The sequence below is a fragment of the Diabrotica undecimpunctata genome, chromosome 2, assembly GCF_040954645.1.
Source record: "Diabrotica undecimpunctata isolate CICGRU chromosome 2, icDiaUnde3, whole genome shotgun sequence".
NCBI lineage: Eukaryota > Metazoa > Arthropoda > Insecta > Coleoptera > Chrysomelidae > Diabrotica > Diabrotica undecimpunctata.
Window position 1 is genome coordinate 19,388,358 of NC_092804.1, and position 24,813 is coordinate 19,413,170.

Below are 24,813 nucleotides of genomic sequence, written 5' to 3' on the forward strand. Positions count from 1 at the left end.
TCGACACATTCCATTTATTTTTCCACGCACTTAAGATTTATTTTTTTATATAAGCTTTTATATACGTTGATACTGATGTGTTTACGATCTCGGAAACGTCACTCACTATCGCGCCTTTCGCACTATGGTTAGCAGTTTCGTTGCCTTTTATTCCTATATGGGATGGGATCCAGATGAAATTTATCTCATTATGATTGATATAAGCCTGAAGAAGGACTGTTTTAATTTTTTTTAAAAGCGGGTTTTTTGGATACAGTTGTCGGATGCTTTGTATGGTACTAAGTGAGTCTGTTAAGATAATACATTTGGAGTTTGTTGTCAGATTGATTAGTTTTATGGCGCGATAGAGAGCATACAGTTCAGCTGTATAGATAGTACTAACATTAGATAGTTTGAATTTAAGGACCTTCTCTGGAGTTACTACAGACGCTCCCACACCTTTGGATGATTTTGAACCATCAGTGTATATCTGGGTATGATTTTTATAACGACTAATGATTTTTCTAAAATGAGAAATAATTAGATCAGGATTAGTGGAGTTTTTATCAAATGACGTAAGTTCAAAGTTATATGATGGTATGTTTTGAATCCAAGGTGGATTATGATCATATGTGTATGGAAGACATTTAGGTATGACAATATCAAACAGATGCAAATGGTCTTTTATTCTTTTATAGAAAGGTTTATTAGAACGGTGATTTGCATTAAGGTTTGGGTAATTATCAGTAAAAGTATTTCTATAGACAGGATTTTTTGCATTATTTTTAATTTTTGTTGCATATGTTAGACTAAGGTATGCTCTTCTATCATTTAACGACAATTCATTTGCTTCGCAAAGTAAACTTTCAATCGGTGTTGTACAAAAGGCTCCCAGGCATATTATGAGTGCTGTGTTATGAATAGTATCGAGCTTTTTAAGTACTGATTTCGATGCTGAGTCGTAAGCTATAGCCGCGTAGTCTAGCTGTGATCGTATAATAGTATATAGTTATTTTAGCTTTCTTGACCGTTTGTTTCACGTGTTCTGTGGAGGTCAGCTTTTTGTCCAACGTTAGGCCTAGATATTTGGCTTAATTTGACTATTCAATTTGCGTATCGAATAGGGATAGAACCTTATTTGGCTCTCCTTTTTTTTGGTACATGACGGCCTATGTTTTGTCAGGGTTGACAGCTATCTTCCACTGTCCACACCAATCTTGTAGTTCGTTAAATGCCCTTTATAGGTGTATTGTTGTTAGATCTGGGTTGATACTGCTAGCAGCTATCGCTGTATCGTCTGCATATAGACTTGGTAACGATTTGGATTCGGATTTGGATTTGGGGTGTCTGCTGTATATATAGTGTATAGATATGGCGACAACACCGCTCCCTGTGGCACACCAGCCTCTATAAAAATATTAAAAAGACTTACTCTAAATTGGTTTGTATTTACTACGGTTATCGTAGTTAAAATAAAAACCAATTGTAACTCTTTTTTATTTTTTCTTTTCACATATGTTAATACAGTTAAATCTATGACACATTTTCGATTACGAATTTATAGAGATACATTCTCACGTAGTAAACTAACAAAGTGGAAAATTCAACTAACTTTTAGACGTATAATAGTTCCCATATCGTACAAATTTATCGTTTTTGTTGAGCAAATTGACGTAAATTTCATTCATCCACTTTCAGGTAATAACAAAATAGCAGCCGAAGCCGCGAAACGTGAAGCAATAAACAAGGGCTTTCAATCAGCCATCATTTCGACACAAATCGAGGGAGATGTGGGGCAAATTAGCAAGATTTATGCCGAATTCGCACGCAACATCGCTTCCGTAATTAGCGATCTCGGTAACAAGGACAATCTCGAAGTTTTTCTACAAACTTTTTCAAAGGGTTTGCGTGCTGAACAAGGATTCATCCAGGAAGTTCTAGATATGGATTATACCAAAGGAGTTTGTTTTGTGTTTGCAGGTATGATTTATAAGCATTTCTATTTCTAGTTTTAGCCAAGAAATTTATTTCGAAAGTTTGTAGTGTACATTAAGAAATATTTTGCTAGAAAGACGGATGTTTATGATGATATCTGTTTATTTATTAATATTTTTAATATTATTTAAGAAAATTCGTAACAAAATGTAGGCTGCATAGAAGAAACTTTCTAGGAATTAAAATAAAATGATATATAGACCTTCTTTTTATTATAATATATGGAGATTTTTCAGTTTTGTAGTATTTCAAAGTATAATGAAACTGATTTTACGATACATTTCACATAAAAAAGCGTACAAGGTTATGTAATTGTATTTTAAAATAGAATTTAGTGATGGAAAACAAAATATAAATCCTTTAAATTTTTTTAAATAATGCAAACTATTTGAAACATTAGTCGTGTGCATTGAATCTGCAGTTACATTATCCAAATTATTATAGCCGTGAACGTGTATGTTTGACACATTTAGACGAGTGATCATACTTTGCAGTCATAGCAATTAATCGAATTTTTCATAAGACTGTATTTACTGTTATCGCAATTGCTTAAAACTTTATATTCACCTACGGAAGATGGACAAAGTAAATAATCAGTTTATGTGTTAATGTTTGCCATAATCAAAAAATGATGAAGAAGATTGACAAATAAATATTATACCATGGTTTTCTTGAACCACGTTAATCACGAACTCACACTTAATTAAAAATGTATAAAATACTGAACTCAATGACTTTAAAAAATTAATTAATTTGACAAACCACCACTCTCAACCGACCTCGCGTACATTCTATATAAAATGTCATCCTATGACACTTCTGGTTTAAGGATGATTCCAAATATCAACAGCTGACACTCGATTATCAGTCGTATCATTGCCCCCGTCCTTTATACTGGCGACCCTACCAGTCCACTGTCTCCTCGAAACGGGGCCAACCGATGTAGCTGTAAGATCTTTGTTCTCGGTCGTTTGTTTCGGTAGACATCATTGATTCAGTCTACCACGAATACGTACCTTCCTTTGACTTCTGTTGCTTTAGACAGTGTCTCTTATAATGTACTGGATTATATCACCACACCAAATCTCCTTCCATAAACTAAGTAGAGTTAGCTCGTCTGTCATATCGAGCTTCCATTCTATCGCTGTCCATTCTCAAATGTTTTTGAACCTTCACATGAACATCGTCAATTCTTTCAGATAAGTTTTGAGTGTAGCTATCGTTATATTTTTCACGGAGCTCAGGAGTTCCAAATAATAGATCAGAAGGAAGCTACAACTCTTGGGGTTGAGGAGAAGTGGAGGAATATCCTGAGTGTCAGATAGGTACCACTACAATAGCGAAGTGTGACCAGTTTGATCTTCGGACGTGTGGATGCCACAGTACAATGGTTCCTAGGGGAAGAGCTGATCACTGTGTGTGTATGCACAAGTTGCCAAAATAAAGTCTGGGTAAACAAGAATTATTTTTCAATTAGTTTCGTCACAAATTTTGTGTCTGAATTTAAATATTTTTGAAAATTGCGAAATTTACCATAAACTTCTTCTCCTCAACAATCCGCCAAGGCATGGTTTATATGGTTAATTAAAATCTAGTAGTCGATGGATAAAAACAATTTTTTTGAGTATAATAATACCATTTTTAAACCCATTATATAGAAACAACTCTATCTTCCGCCACCCTTAATGCCAATGTCATCTGATCCAGGATCTTTCTAGTATTAAATACTTATTCGATATCATTCTTTCTGAATTTTGCAAATAATTTTATTTTGAACGTTTTTTTTTGCTACTTTAAAATTTTTCTCTTTCGGAAACTGCAAATTACTTCTTTGAATTTATTCACTTCCAACTAAGTAACGCTCAAACGCCCGCTTATAGAAAGTGGCACATTATTAACATTTGTGCATGAAAAATCGCCATCAAAGTAAATTCAAATCGGCTTACTACTTCCAAAGTTAACTTCAAGAATTTTCCAATCTTCTTAGGATTTTATATTTGCGAATAGAGAGTTAAAAAGTTCGTCTCGTACCTGCAAGATCAAACAAATCCCACCCCAGTAATCCATATCGGAAACTTCGAGAAAGAAGTCCCGTTTAACACGCAAATTCTTGGAAAAACTTTCGAGAAAAACTTTTAAATTGTTCTTTTTACTAGAATTAATAATTAAGCAAAGTTATATTGCATGCCGATTTACCCAAATCTTGACAGCTTTTATATTTCTTTATGGCCAGTGTTATTTCGGGAAAACTTGGAAATAAGTTAAGGTAAATTGTGTATTTGTTTTATAAAACTTTTATTAAGTTTTATGATGCTCTTTATTTATTTTTTTTTAAGCGAAGAATGACTTTGGCAATAACTTAGAGCATTGCCCAAAAAGAATAATTACTACATAGAGTATTCCAAACCTCTAATAAAAAAACAAACCTGAAATACAAATAGATAATAGAAAAGTATTAGCAAAGCTAAAGAACGACAAGGTAACTGGAGAAGATGGAATCATGCAGAAGGATGTAAATGGGATGATAGTAAATTTACAAAAAACCTTAAGATAATAATTATTTATAAATGCTCCGCAAGTGAAATAACCCCATAGTAGTGCTCTTACGTCAAAAAACGCAAACGCTGGAATCCGATTCTCACGGTTCAGACGTGCAGGTTGTTACATGTCACCCCCACTATCTTCACTGTTAGCAACGAATAGGCCTACTGTCTATTTTCAATGACATTAGTGCACTGTTTTTATACACAAGCAGTTCAGTTTTTCTTTGTTCTGTGCGTAAGTGCTGTGTGTTGACTTATTTTAAAGTCCTGCAGTGTTTTGTGATTTTGTTTGAAATGAAGGAATTATTTTACACCAAATTGGAAGACCTGATGTCCAAAAAGGATGGTCTCACAAGTCTAAATTTTATTATCAAGGAGCCACTCTATGAAAAAATTATCAACGAAGTAAACGAGGCAAAAGAGAATAGGAAAAATGGTCAGTCTTTGATGTCTAAGGATTATCGCCGGTTCAATCGGTTTAATGTCATAAACATTGGCGATAAAGAAATGTTAATTGAAAAACCAACTGAAGAAATGACAGATATAAAATATTTTTATCGCATTGGTCAAATGTTTGACATAATTCATTCAGCTCATTTACTAGTTTTATCGTAAAATTTGAATGGAAATTAGAATTTAATTTTTAAATACTTGATAACTATTGTGTATCTTTATCTAAGAAATGAATTACCATGAGCCGATCTATGTATTTTTATTGTGTTTTAGTTGGATCTAATTGATATGCAATTAGAACCTGACGGCGAATATAAGTTTATCCTTAATATTTTCAAGATCATCTCACCAAGTTTGTTGTTCTGCGTCCTTAAAAACTAAAACTGTTGACGAAGTATCCGACATCCTTTTTGCATATATTTAGCTTATTTGGAGCTTCATATATACTTCATAACCGGGCAAGTGGTAAAAACAAATTACTGTAGAAAAAATTTAAAGATCCACTGACCGTGGCCGGTATATGAAACAGCTCATGAAAATTTCCTGTCTTTTGATTTTCTGAGACCAAGTCACATCGCATTTCGAGCCGCTCCAATATGAGCCTTTTAAAGAGTGCTAAAATTGTTAAAATTTATTATTTTTTGTAATTAAGCAATAGTACGGTTTTCAGGTTATCGAGAACCTATCCAGTAAATTGAGTGCCATAAAACTGGTACATGGAAAACCAAAACACTCGCAGAGCCAAGGGTCTGTCGAACGGGCCAATAAAGACGTTCTAGATAGTCGTGTGGCTTGGATGCCTGATAACAACACCTCAGGATGGGAAAATAGTTTTAGGATCATTCAGAATACTAAGAACAGTAGTTATCTCAGTGGGATCAAGAGAACCCCTTATGAGGTACCTAATGTTTGATTCCCTTTTGACAGCCGACGTCGTAAAAATATAAATACTGAAGAAGAACTAAAAGGAGAGTTCTCTAAGCTTAAAAGAAGTTTTGATGAAAAAGATAACGAAGAAATAAATTCTGTGGATGAAGATATTTCGGAGATTTTGACAAGAGCTGTAGACAACAATAAACACGTAGAAAAAGAAACTATGTTAAGCGATAATTTAACACTCTGTGAGATTGATTATGACAAAGCAAACAGCTGTTTTAAATGTGGTCAGCACATCTCTGATGAAGTTTTAAATAACGAAGACTTAGACTTACCTTAGACCGTATTTGAGATGTGGCTTTATAGAAGAATGCTGAGAATATCATGGACAGCAAGGATCACGAACAAGGAAGTTCTAGAAAAAATGAAGAAGGAACCAGAGATTGTGTTTACGATCAAACGCATAAAATTGCAGTATCTGGGACACGTTATGAGAAATCAGCACCGTTACTCCCTGCTGCAGTCTATATTGCAAGGTAAAGTCAAAGGTTAGTGAGGACCCGGTAGAAGGAGAATATCATGGCTGCGGAATTTAAGAACATGGTTTAAGAAAACCTCAACGGAGCTGTTTCGAGCCGCAGCGAGCAAGGTCATTTGCCAATATGATTTCCAACATCCGAAACGGATAGGAACCAGAAGAAGAAGAACACTTACCTTTGTGTACTCTTTGCTCAAGAAAATCTGCCATAGACACAATACGAGAAACCTGTGTAACTGCATTAAAAAGTCAAGCAGCCAAAATGTTAAAGCTTACTGAAAGAAAATTAACCCCAGTTTCAGTCGCCGATAACGTTTTGGTAAACATTCCTGATGTTGACCGGGGCGGACTAGCTCCAAGAAATGTAATGGCTGTTGTAATAAATAAGAACAATGATTCTTATACCCTTGGTATAAAGCATGAAGTTCTTGACAAACAGTTTTCTAGAAACCAGTTCCAGGTAGCTCCTAATAAATTTATTAATAACATAAATGTACCTGATGAACAGTTCAATCTCCGTATAGAAGCAATAATGTAATCCGGGTCCAAACAAGGTTTCATCAGATATGGATGCAAGAAGAACTATTCGGGAAACTCTTGTAAAAAAAAATGTAAAATCAAACATAAAATACAATTCTAAATGTCATGGTAGCACTTCTTGTGCTAACAAGTACAGTGAAGATTTTTTGAAAAGAACTTTAATAAACATGGAAAGTGGTACACGTAACCATACGTATAATCAACCAATTAAATGTGACACCAAGCTCCGCTTGGTACTTGTCCCCCGTACTATATTATTCCAAAGCGACCTCACTAAATTATAAATATTTTAGTAGCCATTCCATTCTATATAAGCCGATACAAATTTTTATTCGCTCTCTTTTTTCAATCACATCACTACAATCATTCTTCAATGAAACTTTAGTCACACAAATTGGTTAGTGCCTCAGCCGTATACACTGCCACTACAGTGGGGAGCAAGCAATAGTCAACCACACTACCTTGGGAAAACAATCAGCAACCACCCATACTACCTTAAATCCACTGATGCATCTGAATATAATTTGAAACCCATTTACCAACATGGAGACAAAAATGATTGCTATAATCTAGACCAACAATCCCCCTTAGCCTAACCAACACTCACCGACAGCGGCTAACTTCCACAAAGATCGAAACCCTTCCTGGACAACTGAACGACTTCTTCAGAACGAACTAAAGCTGAGTACTTTTTTATACTAATTAAAAATTTATTTTTGGTTTCACATTCATAATAATATGAGTTCTGTTTATTATTATTTAATAAATATAATTATATGCCTTTACTATGACTTCGTTAGTTTTTTTTATTTCCTGTACCTTTCTGGGATTGGTGTGGGGAGAGAATGAACAGGGAACGAACCCAGGGCTGAGCGGTCGGGCAGAGCACCATTCTAATGATATTATAAGAATATCTCCCCTCGTTTCTTCCAGCAGTGTGGTGTTGCTTAACGCTCTGGTCTTAATACGAATAGACGTTACAGTATAAAAATGTTTAATAATTTTGTTTCTATTAGCAATAATAAGATACTTATATTTTACTGTTTAGTTTTTTTTTTTTTAATTAAAATAAATGGAAATTCAAGGAAAATTTATTTTACTTGTTATTATGGAATTAGTATAGGGTATGATTGTGTTTGGAGGCTTTTCGGCGTTTGCGCAAATTACAAAATAGATCGCTAAAAATAGAAAACACGGGTTTTCAGACAAACCATAATACCCATAACCCAACAAGATCGGGTTATGGGTATTATGGTTTTAATCAATCTCCGGCAAACGTGTTTAGTTCGGCAATTGAGTAATTTTGTTTACTCACAACGTGTTCTGGATATTTCGCTTTGGCCAATGTCCGAATAAAATGCTCACTCCGCTACGTAGGTAATTCCCGTTATCTACATCGCGAAGTGTGAAAATTTCGGAGATTGTCCGAATTTGGAGTTTGAGTGTAACATATATACGTACTTATATTTTGTTCATATCACCTGTGGCGACTATATGTAGCGGTAAATTGTCCCGACAAAACCATAATAAAAGAGAGGGAGGCTTCACCAAGAAGATGGACAAACTACTGAAAAGAAGTTATAACATATCTCCACTTTACTTTTTTTGAAATATATATATATATATATATATATATATATATATATATATATATATATATATATATATATATTGAAAAACGACACCATACATCAGACAGTAAATAAAGAATTAAACAAAAATTTAGGAAATATCGACCACAATAGAATTAGCGAGTACGATGACATAAACGTTCTGTGGAAAACTATTAAAGAACAAATGAACAATGTAACGGAAAAACATCTAAAAGTAACACCTAGAAATAACAAACAGGAATGGATGACAGAGGAGATTTTATAATTAATGAACAAACGAAGAGAATCTAAATCTAAAAATGACAAGGACGGAGAATACAAAAGACTAAATAGAATAATTCGAAAAAAAAATAACCGAAGCAAAAGAGAAATGGCTGGAAACAAAATGCGTGGAAATAGAAGAACTACAACAAAGGCACGATTTTTTTAATTTACATAAAAAGGTAAAAGAGTTTACATCGACTACCAAGAGAACGACTTTTCACACCATGCTGAACACGGATGGCAAATTGCTAGAATCAACGGAAGATAAACTGAAAGAATGGGAAAACTATATTAAAATTCTTTTTCACGACATACGAGAAGAACCAAGATTGGAAAATAACAACGAAGGGCCAACAATTCTGAAATCTGAAATCATAAATGCAATTAATCATCTTAAAATAAATAAAAGCCCAGGTCCAGACGGAATATACCCAGAAACGTTAAAATTAATCAGCGAAGAAAATATCGAAATATTTGTCCTTTTATTCAATCGCATTTATGATACAGGTAAAATACCTCAAGATTGGCTGGAGTCATTATTCATCCCACTACCAAAAAAAGCCAAAACCACAACACTGTAATGAGTTCCGTCTGATAAGCCTTATGAGTCATGCAGTAAAAGTCCTACTAAAAATCGTACATAATCGTATCTATAGAAAGTGCGAAAGAATCATCGGAGACGATCAGTTTGGATTCAGAGCCGACATGGGAACGAGAGAGGCCCTGTTCAGTTTACTAGTTCTCGCCCAAAAATGCTACGACCAACAGAAAGATATATTTATATGCTTTATAGACTTCGAAAAAGCATTTGATAGAGTAAGACACGACCTACTATTAGAACGTTTGCAAGAAGTCGGTTTAGATGGAAAAGACATCAAATTCTTAAAAAACTTGTACTGGAACCAAAACGCCAGAGTTAGGATCAAAGGTTCCACATCCGCAGAAGTAGAAATTAGGAAGGGAGTTAGACAGGGATGTGTTCTGTCGCCTCTGCTGTTTAATCTTTACTCCGAGTTTCTATTTAAAAAAGCATTGGAGGATTCCAAGGATGGAGTCAATGTGAATGGCGTAAATATCAACAGTATCAGATACGCCGATGATACAGTGTTAATTGCGGATTCCGACTTAGACCTACAACGACTCATCGACAAGGCCAACTCGACCTGTGAGTAATTTGGTATGAAAATAAACATTAAAAAAACCAAAGTGATGTCAATCCGAAAAAACCAAAAAGTACCTCAACCTTGCACAATAAATGGGCACATTTTAGAACAGGTCAATAGATTTAAGTACCTGCGATGTTGGATCGATGGCAGCCTAAATCCTGATCTAGAAATAAGATCGAGAATAGAACAGGCCAGAAAATCTTTCGAAAAAATAAAAAAACTGCTTTGTGATTCTCGAATAAAACTCGAAATTCGACTACGTTTATCAAAATGCTACGCCTGGTCAACTCTTCTATATGCAGTTGAAACGTGGACCCTTAAAACATCAACCGTAAATAAATTTTAGGCCTTTGAAATGTGGATCTACCGGAGAATACTCAAAATTTCATGGACATCGCATACCTCAAACGAAGAAGTGCTGCATAGAATAGGCAAGGAAAGAGAACTTTTTAACACAGTAAAAGTTAGAAAAACATCATACCTAGGCCACATACTGAGAAATAATAAGTACCAATATGCCCAACTTATAGTGAAAGGAAAAATCGAGGGAAAGAGAGGCCTAGAAAGGAAAAGACTATCGTGGCTCAGAAACATCCGACAATGGACAGGGCTAAATTTTGAACAGCTAATAAGAACAGCTGAAGATAGAGAAGAGTTTAAAATTGTAGTAGCCAACCTCCATTGAGGAGAGGGCACTTTAAGAAGAAGAAGAATATATATATATATATCAGTGGCGCACCGAGGGAGGGGTTTTGGGGGTTAAACCCCCCCCCCCCCAGGACCCTATTCTGACACTGTTACTTACACATTTTAAGGGCTCAAAATGGAGGTAACATTATAAAAAAAATTTTGGTGACCAACCAAAACCCCCCCAGAGGCAAATTCTAGGTGCGCTACTGATATATATATATATATATATATATATATATATATATATATATATATATATGTATATTAGACTACTTAACTCTAATATTGTTTTATTTGGATAAATGCCACCAAATTTTTTAACAAAAGAAGGGTCATGTAGGTAGATGGAAGCAGTCATTTTCTGTATTAATTCTTCCTAACAGATCACCTTTAAAGTAATAATCAGCGTGCTTTTAAAAATTCCAAGCAATCTTACATACACGTTATTTAATTACAACAACAAAAAAACAACTATTTGTAACCATCGACTTTCTAATTCAATTATCTCAACCTATAAAATTTGACAAATTTGACAAATTTGATTAAAAAGCTCTATTCTTATTCAATATTCCATGTTTATATTGTGTTGAAGTCTTTTCAATAGCGCGTATAATATCAAAATTGTTTTTCTTACATATTTTATAAAAGATAAATTTAATATAATTAGAAAAGTCGCGTACCCGATCGTCTTTGCCTTGTATTTCAAAGAAAGTTTTCTCAGAAAATATTTTAAAAATGTATTTTCTGTAGATATAATGCAAAGGATCGGCTCATTTCCTTGTGAATGCGTAAAGACGAAGATAAACCAAAAAATAAGAGAAACCAGTGTCTGGAAAGTCCAGATATGCTATCTGGAATGACCATTATATCCAGTAAACCCCTGGAATAACAGATTTTCCATTTGTAGTCGACTACCGGCAAAATGACATTGTCGTAACGGACAAGGACGGAAATTCAGAAGGGAATAATTAGCCGAGACTGAGACCAAAAATGTTTTTAAGGAAGCTGTCTGTTTTTTTAAGCAATTACATTATTCGTATAAAAAAAAGTAATAAAATGATACGTTTCACTTCTTTTAGTAATGATTTTGTAGTATATTATGAGATGATTTTGATGAGAAAACATATTAAATTTATAATGATGAAATAAATTTTAGACTTACTCACAATCAGTTTATTATACGTTATATGAACAGTTTCTGAAAACATCTAAAAAATAACAAAGCACCAGGCACAGATGGAATAAATGCTGGACATGCGCTATGGAGGCGTATCCATAAACTAATCGACCGCATATGGACACTAGAAGTCATCCCAGAAGATTGGAAAGTAGGAATCATACTTCCTATGTACAAAGGGGGAGACAAACGACTCTGCAAAAATTATAGGGGCATAACAGTTTTAAATGTCATCTACAAGATATTATCAGGAATGATATACAGCCACCTGGAATCGTTTTCGGAGGAGATTATTGGTGAATACCAATGTGGCTTCAGACCAAAGAGGTCAACTATAGACCAAATACATATGTTAAGAGGTATACATGAAAAATGTGTTGAATATAACATACCTATTTACAACTTGTATATCGATTTCAAACAGGCGTTTGATGGAGTAGATCGACAAAAGATGTTAAAGCAACTATCTATGTTAGGGATACCCAATAAGTTGGTTAAGCTTATACGAATGACTCTGGAGGGTTCCAAAGCTATGGTAAGAATAGATGGAGATATGACGCAGGCCTTTGATATTGAAAATGGAGTTAGACAAGGGGATGCCTTATCAACAACACTTTTTAATCTAACTTTAGAAACTGTTGTTAGAAAACTTGATATAAACGGCTGTATTAATACAAGATCTATTCAAATATGCGCATATGCGGATGATGTTGCCATAATAAGCCGCAACAAAAGGGTATTAAGCGAAAAAGTTATAGAACTGAAACGAGAAGCTGCTACGTTTGGTCTATATATAAATGAAAGCAAAACAAAATATATGGAGTGCACAAAATCGAATGAACGTGAGAATCTGAAGGTAGACAACCACACCTACAAATATGCCTCCACTTTTCCCTACCTAGGCTCAATAATAAATGACAACAACAACATCTGTCAAGAAATACAAGCACGGATTCTTAGCGGTAATAAGTACTTTTATGCATACAAAGACTTAATGAAAAGTAAGTTACTGAATCGTGAGTCTAAGCTGAGAATCTACAAAACAGTAATTAGACCAGTGGTCACATATGGATATGAAACGTGGACCCTCTCAACCACTGATGAAAATTAACTGAGAATATTTGAGCGCAAAATACTAAGGAATATATTTGGACCAACCCAATGCAGCGATGGTTCGTGAAAAATTAAAATGAACCACGAGCTGGATGAACTAATGCAGAGCGCAGATATTGTCAGATTTGTAAAGGCACAAAGACTAAACTGGCTTGGTTACCTAGAAAGAATGCCAGATAATTGAGCTGTAAAAGTAGTCCAGAGATGGAAGCCCCAAGGAAACAGAACAAGAGGAATGTCCCGTAAAAGATGGATAGACGACGTAGAGAGGGATCTTAAAACCATTAACATCAGGCAGTGACAAAGGAAAGTATCCGACAGGGCTGAATGGAAGAACATTGTTAAGCAGGCCAAGACTCACAAAGGGTTGTAGCGCCATTAGAAGAAGAAGAAGAAGATATAAACAGTTTCCACCTCTAAACTTTTCTGTTGATATTTAAATCTCCGGAAAGGTTACTAAAATGCTTAAAATACAAATTGCTACTATTAGGATTCTGTCAGGTACACTAAGTTATGACAATATTATATGTATGCATAGTTTTAAAGAGTATATAATTCAAGGAATGTAGTTATACAGAAGCATAATTAAATCTAAATTGTGCTAGGTTGCTGTATAAGAGTCATCAGCTTCATGATTGTTTGTCAAACTGGAAATCACCTGACAACGAAACCGTAAATCAGATAGATCACATCCTAATAGATGCAAGGCATTCTTTCGACCTCATGGATGTCAGAAGCTACCGATGTTCAAACATAGATAGTGACTACTTTCTTGTAATGGCAAAAATCAGAGGAAAAAGTTCAAACCTAAAGAAGGATAAGCATATGAAACAAGACGTTGCGAGAGAGTATAGGAGACAAATTGATGAGGAAAGATGAGAGCTTGGAAGCGGGGAAATGTGGAGGAATTGTGGACAAAATGTAGAAACATAATTGCTGAGAAGGCATCGGAAATATTGATGAAATCCAAACCAGTCAGACAAAACGAACGGTTTGACGAGAAGAGGCCAAGAAGCAACAGATAACAAAAATAGAGCTTACCTAAAGACAAATCAAGCTAGATGCATAAGAAGAGCAAAGTAGGAATAGCGAACCCTAAGAAGGGAAGAAAAAGAAAAGAGATTATATATAAGAAAAAGAAGGCAATTTGAAGAAAAACAGAAAACATAGAAAGGCTAAGAAATCAAAACAAAACTTGAAAGTTCTACAGAAATGTAAACAAAATGAGTAAAGAGTTTATGCCAAGAATAGGGAGCTGTCAGGATGGGGAGGGAAATATCCCAAGTGATATGGCCCCAATCTTGAACCAATAGGTTGAGTTTTTCGACGCAAAATTTAACGGCCAATATATCAAAGAAGCAGACAACACAGATCAGCTCCAGCTCGACAACGATAGAGGTATAACCCTGTTAACAAGTGCTTACAAAATACTAGCAAATATTCTCTACGAAAGGCTACAAGTTAACACAGTTGGCTTAATTGGAAAATACCAGGCTGGACTTACTCCACAAAAATCAACAACTTACCAGATTCATTCAATAAGACAAAAAAACTTATTTTAACGAGAATGACAATGTCTAACTTAAAAACCAGCGTTAAGATACTGCAAAATTCTGGTTTTGCAAATTAATACCAATGAGTCTTGATTGATTATCATAACTTGAATAGTAGCTCTGTTTCTGATGACTTTCTCAGTAAAAATCAAGACTTTAATCACATACTCATGACTTGAGTTCCGCTACATGATCTTTTTGTCGTGTTTAAGTTCTAAATTGACTTTATCATTGACTTTAAACAAATATTCCCAGCATGATTTTTTGATAAACTAACCCTTTTGGTTTTTTTTTCATTATCTTAAAACTCTCACAAACTGCTGCTTGTTTTTTAAAAGTAACCCTTTTGTTGTACAATGCGTCAAATCTTTGCTTTAAAAAAAATCCAGACAAAGTTTTATAAGTGTAAAATAAAGTTATATACAATATTCGTTGATGTTAAACAAGCATACGATACAGTTAATAGGAAAATTTTTTTTGAAGAAATGAGCCAACTGGGTTATTTAAGTAAGTTATTAGAGCTAACAAAGCTGACGTTAAGCAGAAAAAAAATTAAGTTATGTGGAATAAGTTAAGATCAAAGACGTTTAAAGTTGAAAGAAGATCAAGGCAAGCAGACCTACTATCAAGAACTTTGCATTTTTAGCATGTAGCAACAATGCCTAGCTTTTGTAGATGACTTATTGCTCTGGTTAGGACAAAGACACAAATAATCAGATTATGGGGAGCAACTAAGATGAAAGGGAAGAAAATTTGAAGATAAAAACAGAAATAAACCTAATAAAGTTTATGAATTTTATATGATCAATGAGTTCACTTATTTAGGAGTAATTTTAAAAGAGAGCGACTGTAAGAAGATCGAGATAAGAGCAAGAGTCTCATTGACAGAAATCTGTCATTTAAAGTCTATTAAAGTCTAAGTTTTATCTAGGAAAATAAAGCTGAGAATATACCGGCTACTGGTAAGACTATCTACAACATATGAATGTAAGACATGGGTGCTAATAAAGTTGAACAGAAGCAGCTAAAAATAAGGAGAGGTAAAATACTAAGAAGCATTTTCCTCTTCTTGTTCTTTTTCGTCTTTATAAGCAATTCTGCTTGTCCATTGGAGGGATAATATCTTTATGGAAGGTTGTCACTCCATCTTTTGCGCGGTCGTCCGATACTTCTTCTGCCGATTGGTGACTTATCTCTTGCTATTTTAATGACATGGGTCCCCAAAAATTCTGCTTATGTGGTTATTCCATTCTTTTTTTCTATTTTGTGTTCATTCATTTATACACTGTACGTTACATTTTCTTCTAATGTCTTTACTTCTCTTTCGATCTCTCAGCGTATTTCCTGTAATTCTTCTCATTTCTGCAGTTTCCAGTGGCCTTTGCGTTGTGGCTGTGTCGTGTCTTGTTTCTGAGGCATATGTCATTATTCGTCTTACACTGGCTTTATAAATTCTTGATTTCATCTCAGAGTTAATGTGTATGTTTCGCCATATAGTGTTAATAAGGCATATTGCCAGTCTATTTGCTTTTTGTTCTTGATCTCTCACTTCTTTGTCCAGGTCTCCATAGCTAGACAGTGTAATTCAAAGGTATTTTATTTCCATTACTTGTTCAATACTGATGCCATCAATTTCTATGTTACATCTTGTTGGTTCTTTGCTGACAACTATTGTTGTAGTTTTCTGAGATGAGACTGTCATATTACATTTTTTTGTTCTTATATTAAATCTGTGGACCAGTCTTTGCAGACTATCTTCATCTTGGCCTATCAATATTGCGTCGTCTGCGTAACAGAGTATTTTGATTTGTTTGTTTCCCATTCTGTATCCTCTTGTCTTATTCGGCTACCAATTTCTATAGGTTCTCTAAGCTGTCCATCTATTCTGACTTCCATTTTGTTGTTTTGGTAGATGTTTTCGATAATTTTTATAATATTTAGGGGAGCTTCTCTATTATACAGAAGATGGATTATATCTTTGAGTCTTACTCTATCAAACGCTTTCTTTAGGTCAATCAGACACAGAAATGCTGGTCTATTATAATTTAGTGATTTCTCAGTAATTTGCTTTATAACGAATATTGCATCTGTACATTGCATCTGAGAAGCATTTTGGGAGGAATAAATAGTGAAAAAAAAAAGAAGAAGAACCCATCACGAAGTATCTGAGCACTACAAAAAGCCTAAAATTACGACATATTTCAAGGCACACAAAATGAGATGGCTAGGCTATACTCAAACAATGACAGTGAGAAGAATGCCAAAGATAATCCTACGTACGAGGCCCATAGGAAGGACAAAAAAAGCAACAAGGGCAAAATGGATAGAAAAGATTGAAAGTAACTTAAAGGAAATATGACAAACTGGAGAAAAGAATCGGAAGGCAGAAAGAAATGGAAAGTTTTTTTAAGAACTTTAGTAGTAAAAATAACGCCAAGTATTTTAAATGTAACTTTTGGCCCTAGGCCTACAATGCCTTTTGTACACTGTTAACCTTCCAACCGGAAAATCTGCAATAGTGCATATTTTCATAGATTATTTTAGTTTCTAGTTAATCTTTCTATAATAATGACGAATATGAAATTCCCATAAAGATTTCTCCATTGAACTAGACGTCCAAGAGGTCCCCAAGGACGACATAATAGTTTAAGTTAAATAAAACAAAGGATATTTCGTTTTTTTGTTCGAAAAAACAAAGCATTTTTATTGGAACAATATAACAGACGAGGAAAGTACATTATTTGTGATAATAATCGTAGAAACAGTTTTTTATCCTACACTAGAGCAACACAAATGTAGGTCGCAGTTTAGGCAAACACATTGGGTTACCAAATCTTTGCAATATTTACATTTCTTTCTTCCTCCTGATTTACTTAGCCATATTGGAAAATGGGCGTAGTTGTTGTATCTGAAATCGGCGACAGGATGTTTAGATTTCTGACCAACACTACCAATACCAGGTTATCCAGACTGAGAAGATGATCGACCAACAGCACGTCTTTGTTTAAAAACCACAAGATCCGCAGCTACCTGCTCGCGAAATTGAGGTAATTCGTATAATTTATCCTTTGCTTCATCACAATTAGGAAATTTATCAGCATGGACTCGACATTAGATTCCTAATCTTGAGTCTAATGTGATAACGACCGACCCATCAGTTCATCTATCAAGTCTACGCCACCCATGTGAATATTATGTTCTTGTATTATTTGTGGACATCCTACTTCAATAGACTTTTTTTCTTTACGATCATATCATGATATTTTAACTGGTTGAGTCTCTACTGGACGGTATCTAGCAACCGATTCAATCACAACGTATGTTGAGGCTAGTATCATGTTTTTTTTTATTTTTCCTTCCCACCTCAATAAATAAGACTCTTTCTAAGACAGAGCGAGGAAATTTCGAATGTATTTTTATCTTGTATTTTTTTAACACCAACTCTATAGAAACATGTTTTTTCTTTTGACACGTTTTCTCGAATTTCAAACTTACAAACCTCAGGAAGATCTTTAGTCTTAGAATGTGGTATAGGTTTATATTATGCGACTTCTACTTTTACTACTGTGTCTGTTTTTTTAAACTGACTTAAGTTTTGTCTTACTAATACACAATGCATCACATAAACGTATATGTATGGATTTAACTAGTTGCAAGGGACGTCCATTGGCTGTTTCAGCTGTAAAATAAGCATGGAAATTAAATGTTACTTCATTTATATGTAAAAATATCTACTTCCAATTACAAGTACTACTCTTACAAACTTATTAGGGTAGATTTAATTTGCAACCTGTTTGGGAGAATCCAAAATAATCACAAATTCGTGAAATATACTTTAATAATAAAATAAATTTTTAGACCATCAGTGAGAGGTGCTTAAGAGTAAAATAGCCGATTTTTGTTCACAAATAGCTACAAATTTTAAAATATATCAACTCTTATAAAATCTCATTTTAAAAGAAATAATGTTATTTCGATTTTGTTTTAGGAGAACCGACAGTCGTAGTAAAGGGAACGGGAAAAGGAGGAAGAAACCAACAATTAGCCCTGGCCTTCTCGATGGAAGTTAATAAGCTGGATATAAAAGGGGCTGATATTTCATTTCTAAGTTGCGGAACAGATGGTATAGATGGTCCGACAGATGCCGCCGGAGCCATAGCAATTAGTGATTTTATGAAACACACGCAGAATATTAAACCGGAGTTATATTTGGAAAATAATGACGCTTACGGCTTTTACGAGACATATAATGGTGGTCAGAACTTGGTAAAAATAGGCCATACCGGAACTAACGTTATGGATATTCATCTTATGATTATTAAGCCGAAAATATAGGGATTCTAAAAACATACAGAAATATAATAGATTTTTAATAAAGATATATTTTGTATTTTCTTATAACCTAAACATACCCCTAAAAATCATACGAACAAGCTGAATTTCGCATAGAATATTAATTTTGAGACTCCAAATAAGATGCAAAAAAGTTTACCACTTTTACCCCCGGGCTTCCCCCTAAAACCTCCTTACAGGGGAGTAAAAAAGCAAACAAAGAATCTGTATGTTCCGTGGTTAGTGTGAATGCGTATGTTAAACTTCCACGGAAACAAAATAAAAATAATATTGAATAAAACGTGGAAAAAACTGTTAATATATTTATTTTCGTAAAGAGTAATTTATTCTCGAAGGAAAGGTATTTTTTGTATATGTATTACGGAGCGATGCAAATTGTGTCTCCTTGATTACTAAACTCAAACTAAAAACATTCTTTGCTTTTAAAAGCCAGACGATAAACTTTTATTATCGGGCTGGTCTCTTGTGATGTCATTGCTTATTTCGTATTATATTCCGTTTCCCATAAATGAAAAAATGCAACGTACTCAAAATGTATAATTAAAGTGTCCAGCATATCTGTAGTATATTAAATAAACATATTGAGAAGCACATTTCAATTTTTATTTGTCGTTTTATTTATTCGTTTTATTTAATTTTTAAATACAAAACTTTAATTATTCGTAATTAACTTGTCGCTACATGTACGCCGTAGAAAAAAATGTTTCAAATAAAAAATGTAGCTAAGATAATTTTAAACAAAAATGTTTATTAGCACTTTTTGTGTAGGATGAACCGTTCTCTCAGAAACAACGCTTTAACCCTCCTTCCCACGGGTGGGGTCCATCAGGACAGCTATAAATCAAATTGCTTAATTTTTTCAATTTTTTTTTGTATTTTTTTCCTACACTCGGTGTACCTTTTAATGGCAATGAATAGTATTAGCATAATTTGGTGAAACTGTATGAATTCCTTCAATTGCTACCTGTAAAAGTGTCCTGACAGACCCCACCCGTGAGTGGGCGTTTCTTGTTTTTGTGCTATGGCTTGGCTAACATTGCAGCTATAAATGCATTTCTTACATACTAAGATTCAATAATACGAATGCAGAATTTCGGTCTTCTCGTCAATTGTTTCTGAAGTCTTTAGTAATTGCGGTAGTCCAGAAAACAATGAAAATACGAGCACCAAATATGCGTATACCGAGAACAACACGGTTACTTGCTGCAAAATTTTCTGGAATTGAGCAAACGACGAGGGATGACCCAGTCCCAGGAAAACGGGGATGTGTAAGTATTGTAAAAAAAGAAAAACTAGATATTTTTGCCAATTGTGTAAAAACTGGTTTTGTATGGAACATATATCAGCGTGTTGTGCTGATTGTGTAGAAACAAAATTAACATTATTTAACCCCCTCTATTTTCTGTTTCAAATTTTAATTTTGGATATTTAGTTTTTACTTGTATTACTGTAAGTATATAGAGTAATAATGTTGTCTTTTTTTATATTTTTCTTTTGTATTTTGCCGTTCATAATTTTTTTAATAAACTCTTGTAAAAAAATAATGGTGTTAGTTATTTCGCAGTAAACTATACCAATACATATTGATACACATATTATATGTACATTTAGGTAGTACAATGTTATATCAGTAAGTTTTCTTAAAGATATTTAAAAAAAAATTTTTTTTAATGAGAAATAGGATATTTAAAATTTGGTCCTGAAGACCCCACCCGTGGATTTGTGTCACAAGAAAGTCACCCGTGGAAAGGAGGGTTAAGCGTCCGTCGATTTTGAATGTTAGTTACGCGCGCGAAATCAATGTTCAACAATATTTGTATTAGCTCGACGGTAAAAATTCGATATTTTTTTATCCAACTGTCCTATTTACAAAAATCAATGTGCGTTTTAAATATTGAGTGCAGCTTTCGTATGCAGTTTTTGTATTTTGTCACGAATAAACTTAGTTTTTATACAGGTGTAAAATAAATGAACGTGGGGCGATTTTTACCATTTTTTACGATTCTCGTGAGATTCTCGATCCGAACAAAAACCGATTCTGAGCAACGCGGCCTCGTTCATTTTGTGTGCTTCAAACATCTACAACGTTTGTGTTGCTACAGCTAAACCAAAAATAAAGAATAAAGATCTTAATTTTTCTTCTTCTCATGGCGCCGTCTCCTTTCGAAGGTTGGCGATCCAAATGGCAATTGTAGTTTTGGAAACTGCTGCGCGAAAGATTTCTGCGGATGAGCGGTCGATCCATCTCCTTAGGTCTTTCAGCCACGAGTTCTGGCGTCTTTCTACTGATCTTTTGCCCTGTACTTTTCCTTCCAGTATAACTTGAAGTAATTCATATCTTTCGCCTCTCAACACATGACCCAAGTATTGCATTTTCCTCTCTTTGATTATTCTTAGTAATTATTTTTGTTTACACATGCGACGAAGTACCTCAACATTAGTAACTCTTTGTACCCATGGAATTCTCAACATTCGTCTGTATATGTACATCTCAAAGGCATCTATTCTTTTTTCTATTTCAGAGTCCATTCTCCAATTTTCACAGCCATACAGTAAGATCGAATAAAAAACGTAACATGTTTTTAAAAAATGTTTTTATGCTCATAAATGTTTTCCTTGCTTGTTCGATTCTTGATGAGATTTCTTTTTTTTGATTACACTGACTATTGATATTTGGTACCAAATATTTTATGGAATTTACCTGTTCTATTATTTGACCCTTGGCATACACCTGTACGTTTATTGGTGTCTTTGAAAATACTAAAGTTTTAGTTTTGGAAACGTTTAGATGTAAACTGAACATTTCGATGTGGTGAACTACCGCATTTATTATATTTTGTAGTTCTTGTGCGTTGCTTGCTATTAAGACGGTATCATCAGCATATCTGATGTTGTCTATGCTGATTCCGTTAATCTTAATTCCGCCTGAGACCTCGTCTAATGCTTCTCTGAATATAGACTCCGAATACAAATTAAACAGTAGCGGTGATAAGACGCATCCCTGTCTCACTCCTCGTCGGATTCTTAATTAAAAGACGTAATTTTTCGCCAATTTTAATCCTAACTAAGTACATTATTCTGTAAATTATAAGCCTATAATAATATTAAAATTCATTTTACTTACAGAACCTACAAAACGAATTTGATTGGTGGCCTTACCAACCAAACGAATGTGAGACGTGATGATGATGCGACGCTGCCATTTAATATTGTTCTGAAGCTGTTTTCTTGTAGCATCTTAATACAGTTAATATAATACTATTTTTATTGAGAATAAGCCACAATTTAACCATAAAGTTGCTCTCTACATTAACATACCAAGATTTATAGAACTTAAGTTTACTTTTCAGATCTCTCAAAATTTCGTGTCTTAAATGTTTATAAAAAAAATAGTTTAGTGGACAGTACTGTAGACTAGCGCGAAGCTTGATATTAATCAACAAAATTGATTGATTGATTGATTTTTTTCATAATATTATAATATCATTTCATAATATTTTCAATCAAGTTTCTATCCAGCGCAGTTTTTGTAGGTTTATCTTTTTCAAGCTTTTTTATGCTTTTCAAACAGGTTGACTGCCACATAAAAATGTTTAAAAAAGTCCATGGTGCCAAGTTGAAAAAAGTGCATCTGGCAACCAACTGAAATACTTCCGTTACTACTAATATTTCACCAATTTCATTTATTAGTCCAAATTTTTGAAAAAATATGTCAGCGGTCGACTACGACCGCCGGGGCGTAGGTGACATAGTTATTCCCGTGGGGCCAAGCGGTCAGTCGGGCGGCCGTTCTGTTCATGATGAGACTTTCGTCAAGTATTATTCTGCTGATTGTTGTTTTGACCAATATTTTATCAGTAGAGGTTTGATTGTTAGTAAGACAAGTAAGTTGATCGTGCTCGTGTTATTTTTAGAGTTAGATAATAGTAAAAACGATTATTATTTGGGGAGCCAAGTTGACCATACCGGATTTTAATTTATTTACCTTTTATAAAGGATTTTAACAAAAATTTTTTGATTATTATTTCTTGAAATAAAATGGGAAGTCGCGATAAAATGATGGTTGGTATGGTTTTGGAAAGCAAAGAACGTTCAGGTAAAATATAATTTTCATATTTTCATATCATATTTTCAGATAAATAATTGCATAGGATTACTGTTTGAAGTATGTGCCTACACAATAAGCAAGATAATATTCTGAAAAATACACTTTTATTTATAAGTAGAATAGAATAGAAATATTCTTTATTGTCATTGAAAGATATATAAATAATATAGATATCGAAAGATTTATAGGCAAAGTTTACAAAGAATCAGAAAAAAACAATAACTAATAGAATTTACTAAAATTATACAAATCGTCAATATAAATAAAAAATAATGAAGTAAAACAAAACCAATCTATTGCAAAATTTAAATGAATTGCAAATTGTATAATTTTTGTTTTTTTTTTTGACAGTTTCACGGTTACAAAAATGTTTTTTTTTCAGAGGACGAACTTAATGATTTTTCCTTTGATTCTGACCCTCTATTCTTACCGTCCAGCGATGAAGGAATTGCATATAGCTCCCATGGGTCAGAAGCGAAAGAAGAAACACATTTGAAAAATAACGTAGAAAGCTAAACACTCTTGTTGGGAAATTGGTAATGAGCCATGCTATTCTAAGTCACTTTCCAGCCGGGATAACATTCCCAAAGAAATACACTCTTTGGGTGGAAATTCAAAAAATATTGTCCAACTACAGCCTTTGGAATGAACAGTGCTATTTCCTCGGAAAAAATAGATGACTTTTTTCAAGTTACAATCGATCAACAAAACCAACAAAACATATTATCATCTGAGCAAAACGAAGATCACCAAAGCCAGGAAAATTCTGCTGATGGATACGAACAACTCTCATGGAAAAAACCTATTGGCAATCACAAGATTTTCAACTTTTCTGCGAAAGCTGGATTACAGGCAAATTACGCTATTATAAAAAATTTGTTCCCCTATAATTGTTTTCGAATTTTCGTGGGAGATGAAGTTATAGATGAGATGGTTAATCAAACTAACTTGTATGTCACCCAGATTTTGTGCGATACTGATGATATCAGTAACGAATCTAGACTACATCGATGAGTTCCAACTAGCAGAAAAGAATTGATACAATTTATTGGCCTTGTGGGTTATATGGGACTTGTGAGGCTGCCTTCTATTGACAAATACTGGAGCACTGACAATTTCTACAAAAATTGTATGGTTCGGAAAATTATGACTAGAAACCGATTTCAGCTCCTTCTAAGAATGTGGCACTTATCCGATAATACCACGTGTCCAGTTGACCGCCTCAACCTGTTAATACTGTTATTAATATTATTTACATGCTCAACTCGTCCGATACCAGTGTATTTTACACGGAATTTCAATTAAATTTAGAATAAGAATTTTTTAATAGTAATATGTACCTATATATTTTTTTGCTGAATTTAATTGCTGAATCCTATTTAATGATGTGCCACACATGGTCTATTTCCTATTTAAAATTAAGGTTGTAGTATTGGAAGGAAGGGCTTTGACAAATGATAGATCTATATATCGTTAAATGATGACTAATTTGAAATAAAATCGATCTGATTAAGAATTTTAACAACATTCAATTAATATCCAAGGAATTAGAGGTTAATTAGAGTTATGCCAAATCTGAAATATACGGATGGTGTGTAGAAAGAATGCTAGGAAAATTGTTGCCACAACTAATAAGATCGTATAAAGTCTTAAGAATATCCAAGCTTAAATTCAGGACTGTAAAACCAGTGATACTGATTAAAAGATCGATCTGTCAAAACTTTAAACATTTACCAAACATTCAAAGATATTTATTCAAACTCTTTTTTTTGGTACGCCGTGTATGCTCTGTCAGTTTTTTTTAACCCCGTTTATAAATATATTAGAACCTAATTGTGCAACACATTTACCT

General features: G+C 33.9%; 1 protein-coding gene across 1 annotated transcript in view; it reads left to right on the forward strand.

Moving 5' to 3' along the window:
• The window catches only part of LOC140434288 (glycerate kinase), a 61,091-nt gene extending 42,219 nt beyond the window's left edge, over window positions 1-18,872 (forward strand). Inside the window, exons 5-6 of the mRNA XM_072522439.1 lie at window positions 1,678-1,959; window positions 18,489-18,872. Coding sequence (XP_072378540.1) covers window positions 1,678-1,959; window positions 18,489-18,835 — 629 coding nt within the window. The 3' untranslated portion in view covers window positions 18,836-18,872. The remainder of the gene's footprint in view (window positions 1-1,677; window positions 1,960-18,488) is intronic.
• The last annotated feature ends 5,941 nt before the right edge of the window (window positions 18,873-24,813 follow it).